Source organism: Pempheris klunzingeri, chromosome 19 (genome assembly GCF_042242105.1).
Source record: "Pempheris klunzingeri isolate RE-2024b chromosome 19, fPemKlu1.hap1, whole genome shotgun sequence".
Lineage (NCBI taxonomy): Eukaryota > Metazoa > Chordata > Actinopteri > Acropomatiformes > Pempheridae > Pempheris > Pempheris klunzingeri.
In genome coordinates, this window is record NC_092030.1 from 6,012,706 (window position 1) to 6,021,120 (window position 8,415).

The 8,415-nt window shown below is 38.8% G+C and overlaps 1 protein-coding gene across 1 annotated transcript; it reads left to right on the forward strand.

Moving 5' to 3' along the window:
• Positions 1 to 243: 243 nt before the first annotated feature.
• Positions 244 to 6,681, forward strand: slc31a2 (solute carrier family 31 member 2). Its single transcript, XM_070850154.1, has 4 exons — positions 244 to 649; positions 2,824 to 2,890; positions 3,959 to 4,187; positions 4,782 to 6,681. Exons 1-4 carry the CDS (start codon positions 641 to 643, stop codon positions 4,945 to 4,947), a joined length of 471 nt encoding a protein of 156 aa, XP_070706255.1. The 5' UTR covers positions 244 to 640; the 3' UTR covers positions 4,948 to 6,681.
• The last annotated feature ends 1,734 nt before the right edge of the window (positions 6,682 to 8,415 follow it).

Sequence of the window (8,415 nt, forward strand, 5' to 3'; positions counted from 1 at the left end):
TTAAGCAGGTTGACAATACTTAAATAGCACCATAGAATAGTACTAACAAAACAACTTACCAGTAATGATGTTATAGTCTCCAAATAATAATAATACCAATCAGCGAAAGTCAGCGAAAGCAGCCGAAAAGCTACGAATGCCTTCGACTATCTCCGTTTATCACGTGATCCAAGTGGCTCTTGTTCGTAATCATTTGCGCATGCGTATTATCTTAAAAATGCCCATCATTTACGTTCTTCGGCTAGCGGTTAGCAAGCAAACTATTGAGTATAACTGACACATTTGTCAGTTGTCCCCTCTCTACTAGGTTTCGACGATAACATTTGGGCTTCCCGACGACTTGAGTGAGACCTGAGTCGCTGTTTCAATCGTTTGTTTAGTCGCAGTGGGTCTTTGTTCATAGTTGCTGAAAAACTCCACTAACCGTCAGCCCTCTGTTTATCCTGCGAAGTCACGAGATAACTTCGTCTCGTTCCGCTGCACAAATAGAGTATCTGTGTCAGATGCCGCTGCAGCTTCCGTGGTTCACTGAATACATGGCTGCTACCTGAACGCAGTCGAGCAACAACTCCTGGAAATGGGGAGCTGGACTCAGTAACCGCTGAAACTGTGGTGTCAACCAACGCTCAGCAAGTTCACCATGATGCCCGTAAGTCATGTCTTTGTCCCTGTGTCATATACTTGTGTTACTTAAAGAAGTTATTTAAGGTTTGATGTGTTTCTCTGCAAGTGAGCGTGTGAGTCACTCGGTGTGTGGGGAAAATGTGACATGCACATAGGTAAACCCAAAGGAACATGATGACCCTAGTGAAGCTGTTGTTTGGTGAGGAGGGAGCACTACCTGTCACAGCCTGTGAAGCCTTTAGGCTGGTTCTAAAGGTCCCAGGGAACAAAGGCTGGGCAATAAAGCCGAAATCCCCTAAGACAAGAACACACTAAACACAAACTTTAATGCATTTTGCTCATTTTAACCAGTTTATTTGAACAACTGGATAAATTAGCAAAATGATAACCTGGTCCACTGAAAGTCAGTATATGGAGTTTTTGTCCAGTCCTACATTAAACCCCTTTAAATCACATGTGCTTTGCAGTTCCCAAAGTGAACCGTGGCTTTGTAGAATATTATGTGTTTTTCTTTTCATGTTTCAGTACAATATAACTGAGTCATTTTGGCAGCAACGTGCACAGCAATATAGTTCACTAACCCCAGTTTGTACCATCCATGCAATGCTAATGCTGCTTTATGTGTCGTGTCTTTGCAGTCAGATTTTTCAATGCACCTCTTATTATTATGTTTTTGTTATTTTTGAAGCAATAACACCAGAAAAATGCTTCATCTCGGCTATAATATTTTCTGGTAAAATACAGGTGCAGTTCCTCGAGTGTGTGCTCACATGTGTAATGTGTTTGCAGTAAAAACGCTACAATCAGGGTTTGCTGTCTCAACATCCACCTGGCACACAGATACGTGTGTTTCACTTGCGGTCTGAAAAGTAAGCTGACAATGAGCACCCTGCCTGGCCGGCCCGGGTTGGATTGTTGACTCAAGTTGTCTATATTTGGCTTTCAAACTGCCTCAAATAATTCTGTCTTTCACCATGTTTAATTGTTTAAGTTGTTCTGTATTCCACTTCGAAGCTGCTGCAAGTTTGACAAAATAAGAATTGGATTTTAGTTGAACTGATTATTAACTCTGCAGAACCAGACGGCTAGTTGTAAAATTATAAAACAAAGTGATCCATCCACCACAGTTTATAGACCAACAATGAGATTGCAATGAGGGATTATTATGAACATACTTTCAACCTGATTATCGCATGTTCCCAGAGCCCAATGTGCAAAAGATATCAACGTCTCTATGATGTCGAACAGAAAACTGCTGCAAATCAACTGTAGAAGCTCAAACCAGAGAATATTTGATCTCATGCTTATTTTTATTACTAGAGTTTTTGTTGGTAACTATTTAGTTGATCGACTTATTGATGAATTGACTTTAAATGGGAAGTTTGTAGCTTCCATTTAGACCCTCAGAGAGCCCCTCATGCCAGGACAAGCAGTGAATTAGCAGGGAAGAGGGGGAAAGAGGCTAGCAGGGACTGGGCAGCAGACTGAGTAACATACATACACATACACATTCACGCGCACACACAAACAGTACATTCCTCTGTCAGTCACTCATCTACAGCAGCAGGGCAGAACAGAGTGTGCTTTTGTGTTTTGGGCAAAACACGTCCTGTAATTGTGGGGCAAGACCAGCGTGAATTGAATTTTCTTTGTCTTTTTTTAATGTAAGGATTCCAAAAATTATATGCAGAACAGAGGAGGTTTTGAGTGTAGCATGTATAGATTATTCTGTATGCACAAAGTACATAGCACACATTTTCCTACCAAGTAACTGCAGAAACAGAAGTAGTAGAGCAGCACTTGTGCCAGGAATGCATCAATCAGAGAAAAACGACCAGTTTACATAATAGAAATGCAAGTCTGTATTTCCATGCCTGGTCTTTAACATTGCATTAAAGTAATTTTACCATTATGATGGTCTGGGTCTTTAAAGAAAACGTACAAAGAGAGTGGAGGTTGCTTAAATCTGTAGTCAAAGATGTTCTGAGTCATTGCACCGAAACATGAAGGAGGAGAGGACTGATCTCAGAGCAGCACAGTAGCTCCCGTCATTGTATCACCTGGTCCTGCATTACTCACGGTTCTCAGATTTGAAACGGTGCTTTTAAACTTAATTACAAACTACTTTAAGATCAGCCGTTATCCAGCAAACAGCACACAGACATCTAGAGGTTCTGATGTGTTTCTCTTTTTCTTCAGATGACTTTTGGCGTGTCGAGCAGCGTGACACTGCTGTTTGATTTCTGGGATGTGCACGGGCCTGCAGGTAAGCTTTGCGGCCTGCATTGGTGTTAACTCCTTTGAACCAGTCTATCTGGTTAAAACATAGTGTGGCGTTCCTGTCTGTTTCTTAATTGCTCAAGAGAAGTTCATTCAACACCCTTTCAAACTTACGCAAGTATGTTTTAAAAGGAGATGCTCCACAAAGTGGGCTCTGAGAGTCGGTAGCCTTTTCGTTGGTGGAGGGTAGCAGCTGTTGTCAGCTTGAATTCACATCAGTTGCACTGATGACCTGATTTCATAGTAAAAAATATGTCCTGCAGCATAATCTGTCTTCTTTTTCACTGTGCCTCGGTGTGCTCAGAATAAGAGCCTGTTCAATACTGGGACTTTGAAGCCAATACCAGTATTTCATAGTTTAGTAAAAAATCATCCACTAATTGTTTTTATCATAAACACATAATAATGAACACATCTTTTAAAGGGATCTCTTAAATTTGGTTGTTTAAGAATTGTGATCAAGATCAGTATACTGTGTGCTGAGCTGTACCTCAGTTTGAGGACTACTTACTGATTAGATTATGGTGGTCAAAGTATGTCATGACTCAAGACTTTATGCTCTAATTATGTTAACACTTCACACAAATGTGTAATAGGTTAAAATGACAGAGGCCAAAGGTTAACCTCACTGCAAAAACACTTTTGTGGGCCGTTAATCAAAACCATAATACACATGCACATACACATATACATATTACATTGTATTTATTACCTTTGTTCAGTTATTTATTACCTTTACTTACATTTTATACATTTTTATTTTGCTTAGTTGTTTGTATTCATGGTGGTGGTCACTTTAACTTCTATGCTATTGTAACACCAGAATCAATAAAGTATTTCTATCTATCAGAAGCATACAAGCGCAAGGCTGTAATTCTAGTTTTTCATTTGATAAGATATGCCAAACTTATCAGTGTATCACTATCTGCTGTTGTCTTGGCACAATCAACTGTAGTCTGAAATAGTCTGACTGTGGTTAGATACACAGTTTCCATTCCTAACAGAAGCTATGTGCACATGTTTCTGGCATATCTTGACAAATATGTGTCTCCAGGAATGGTGCTGTCAGTGTTGGTGGTCTTTCTGCTGACAGTCTTCTACGAGGTTCTCAAAATGTGGAGGGTGTGGCTGGGGTGTAGATCGAAGCTGGCCCAGCCTCAGTCTCGGTACGCTGCCCCTCCGTCCTACCGCAGCGACAGCAGCTCTGCTCTGGACAGCAGCCCCTCCGAATCCTCGCTGACCCCCATGGAGTCACATCCTCCGGCTCCAAACAACAGAAACAGGTCAGGGTCCCTGTGAGATACTGATAGGTCTGATACACTTGATCAACAATGTGATCATATCCCTGTTCTCACAGGTTTAGTACAACCCAAGTGGTCAGAAAATTATGGAAGTCCATTTCTGCCAGTGTCTGTCTCTATGATTCAGCGCTGACGGAGTCTTGATCTTATTTTTTGACTTGGCAAGTAAAAAAAAAATTGGGGAAGTCAAATTATCTCATGTTTTTGACATTTCAGCTCACTAAGACATTTGACTCACTAAGTCAAATATTTGACTTTGTGACTCTTTTTTTTCCTCATGATCTCAAAGTACTGACTTCCTATGAACACTTTTTTAAAATCCTAATTAACTTTTCTTTGTCTTTAACTGGTGAAAATGGTCTTATGCAGAAAATTCAACCTGAAATCCTACATATTGAAGAAGTTACAGCTTCTGAACCCAGAAACAATATGATACAAGTCATTGACTAGGAAAATTTTACTGAATAGTTGCAGACAAGCTGATATATAAGTTGCTGTATCTGAGGTTATGATCCTCTCCTATACAGTCAGAAAATAACATTGTATTTCTGATTTTTTCTTCTCTTTCCTCTTCAGCTGGCTCCTGCACGGTATCCAGACTCTCCTCCACATGTTGCAGGTGACTCTGGGCTACATGCTGATGCTCTGCGTCATGTCCTACAACACCTGGATCTTCCTCGGGGTCATCGTGGGTTCTGTCCTCGGTTATTTCATCTCATTCCCTCTTGTGGGTCACATCTGATGCTATGGATTGCATGCCCTGGACACTAAATGGGAAACAACTTGATTTATCAATTTCTGTGTTTTGCTGTTGCCCTTTGGCACATCTAGTATGTGTGATGGATTTAACACTGGGAGGAGCACAAAAGGAGAATTCCTCATATGCTGAACAATGAGATGCACATAAATCTCACCTGGATGTGGAAATATTAACGCACAAAATCATTCTGATTACCTGTCCCCAGCTTCAGTCTTCTGTCTCACTTTGGTTTCTGGCCTGGGAACCCAGTTGTTAACATAAAAATTGCTTCAACTGGACATAGATGTGTATAATTTCATAATTGATGAGGTGGTTCTTTTGTGTTTAAAGGGACATGATGTTCTGTTTCTGAGGCATACACTGCTTTACTACTGCAGGCATCAGTGTCTACATTAAATATATTATTTTACCCCTCAAAATGTCCCTTTTTGGTGAGAGTAGTACTTTTCAAAAGTACAGGAACGTTGTGGCTTGCACTTAAGCACTTACAGCATTTCATTTCAGCCAGTTTTTAAAGGCAGAGTAGGATTTTCCTAAAAAAAACAATGAATAGACAGTCGTGGTGGTGTCTGTATATACAGAGACTGTGTCAGCTGTGTGAGCTCTGGATTTTATAAAAATGTTGCAACCTGGTTACATGGCCGTGTCAATCTGCTCCCATTTGTGAAGAGCTCCAGGTCTGAGCCACACACACGCACACACACACACAGCAGAAGCCTCAATTCAGCTATATTCACACAAATCTAGCAAATCAACACCTTCCTTCAGGGTTCTGTTGATGTCTAGAAACAGTCAGAAAAGAACATTGTATTTCTGATTTACTGCTATGTTTTTGATAGCAGCGCTCCCTCCCTACGTTCACTCTGTAGCTCATTCAACCTCTGCTGCTCTCTTCATACACGACACATTTTTCTTATCCTGGCCAAAACACAGACAACAGTGGGGTGAAAGAACCTTTTAGTTACTTGACAAAGGGTTCCAAGGACTAAAAATTCTACTTTGGGTGGAAGCGTGGATATATTTTTGCTTATCTTCTCAAACAGCAGACATCTAAGTTAGGAATGCATGTGAGAAATAGTCTGATTAATCCATTTTTACTGGTCAGCCATGACAGATTCCACTGCAGTTCATTATATTTTACAGTTCAAGGTTTAATAACACTACAGATGAATGGAAAATGGGATTTGTTATCAGTTAGAAAAGGAGAACTCTGACTATGTTGGCAAGACACTGCTACTGAAACTCATCCTGGAGACTTTAAAATTTTTGCCTCCTTTTTAAAAAAGCAACATTTTGTGAGTGGAACCGACAGCATATTTAAAGTACTCAGTACTAATGCACTGATTGCAGTGTTTTGGAGTCAAACCTAAAGGCTGACTTGCACTTTGAATTGATATTTACAGTCAGAGGTCATAAGATGGTACTCGGATTCAGGAACTGAATCATGTGGTTGTGGCTTGTAAACACAACGTCATTCTCACGTCGGGAGGGCGAAAGTCGATCATGTGGCTCTGTGGTAATTATTCACAACACAAACCACCACAAACCCACAAAGGAAAAAAAAACTGATTGAGAGCCTTGCCACTGACATTTTATTGACATGTGGTCCTCTCTCTTCACATGAGTATTTCTAAAGCTATTTCTGACAATAAGAAATGTGTTCAAACATGTCTGATCACTTGAGGTGGCTTTCTGTACTTTGGTTGACAAAAATAAGGAATAAAGATGATTAAATGGTTTTATTCATCCATATTATATATATATATGTGTATATATATAGATGTGTATTTTTCAAGAAGACAAAAGGACTAAATATGCAAGTGGAGCTGTGAACACAAAACAGACAGGTTTTGTAATAAATAAACAGGAGACAATGACAGTCGATTGTCCTCCATCAGAAGTAATGGGATCCCAGTAATGGGATACGATAGCATTAGATGAATTTTACAACAGGACACAGACACAGAAAATTGAAAGGGGATGAGCAGGAACTGCAACTCTTCTCAGCATTGAACGTTTGCAGCTTTGTCTGTTGACTACAGATGATACTGATGGTACAAAAGAAAAAATGGGGAAAATAAATAAATAATGGGGGAAAAAACCCAGTGGTGACGCTTTATTTTACAGTTGTCAAAGTTCCCTTAAGTTACCTGTTCTTAAACTCACAGCAAGGTTACTGGAGAGAACTGTAAATTGGAACTATTTATAGTAAAAATGGAGATTAAAATCATGTTTGTACTTTTATTTACCTAAAATGTTCATTCTTTCTTAAATTGTAATTCTGGTACCTCTGTGTTAACATCTTTAGTGTTCATGCCTGTTTGTCCAGGAAGAGGGATTCCTCCTCTGTTGCTTTTATAGAGAAAAAATGTTTCAACAGGTAATAAGAGGAATATTTCCTGTTAAAGTGTTGTATATAGAATCATTGTCTCTAATTTAGTACCACATTAAATCATAATTTTCCAAGAAAGTTGCCAGAAACTATTTGGAATTTAGGCCCTAAAATACATGACTTTTTCCTCAGATCTGTTGTAAAAGCCACTTCATCCAAATGGCATCAAATTGATAAAGTATTTGAGAGATTTTAAAATTTGAATTAAATTAAATTGGATTTAAATAGAAAATGTGTCACTGTCATGTTTGATTCAAAGTATTTACAAAGATATAAAAAAATATTTTAAAACATCATCAGAGGCCGACATTAAGAATCTGTGCCACAAAGACTAAATTAGCTCAGTAGCACAGTTCTCATTCCTGACATGTGCTAAAATATCTAGTGTTGAAACATAAAGGCCATTTGCGAATACAGGAAAAAGCTTACAAAGTAAACAAACTTCATATTTTAAATTCAAAATGACCTTTTATAAAAATATAAACCGGTACTTCATAAAGTAGAATTTAAAATACAAAGATAAATCCCCATACAACATGTGAAGGCTGATAGCGCCCCCTGTTGCCCAGGTAGAGGAAGTGATCACTAAACAGAGATCCATTCATTCACCTGCCCTACACTTAAAGGCCCAATCTGTAATTTATCTAATATATTGTAAAAACTGTAAAAATGTGAGAAATATTGACCTTGTTTCCTGTTGTGTTTACACACATTACTGATGTAAACAAACTTTAACATCATTTGAAGACATTAATAACTGATGTAATTATTTAATATTCCCTTATTTTGTAAGTTTAAAAAAGTAGATTATCATCGTTATATCCCTGATCCTTGTAGTGGACCCTCCACCTGTTAACTTGGCAGAAAACAGTCTTATTCACATGTGTATATGTATATATGCTGACCTCTGTGTCAATACACAAAATAAGAAAAGTTGCATTGAGATTCACTAAGCTGCATACAGTGGAACCAATCACCAGGAAAATGTCTAAAATAAAAAAGTCTAAAGGAGGATGGGAGAGTTGGTTTTGAAATTTGCAATAATCACAACAGAAAAG

Excerpts from the sequence above, each read along its gene's own strand:
- slc31a2 (XM_070850154.1), top strand. Across the intron at positions 2,891-3,958 it reads GGATGTGCACGGGCCTGCAG|GAATGGTGCTGTCAGTGTTG; the intron begins GTAAGCTTTGCG and ends ATGTGTCTCCAG. Across the intron at positions 4,188-4,781 it reads GCTCCAAACAACAGAAACAG|CTGGCTCCTGCACGGTATCC; the intron begins GTCAGGGTCCCT and ends TTTCCTCTTCAG.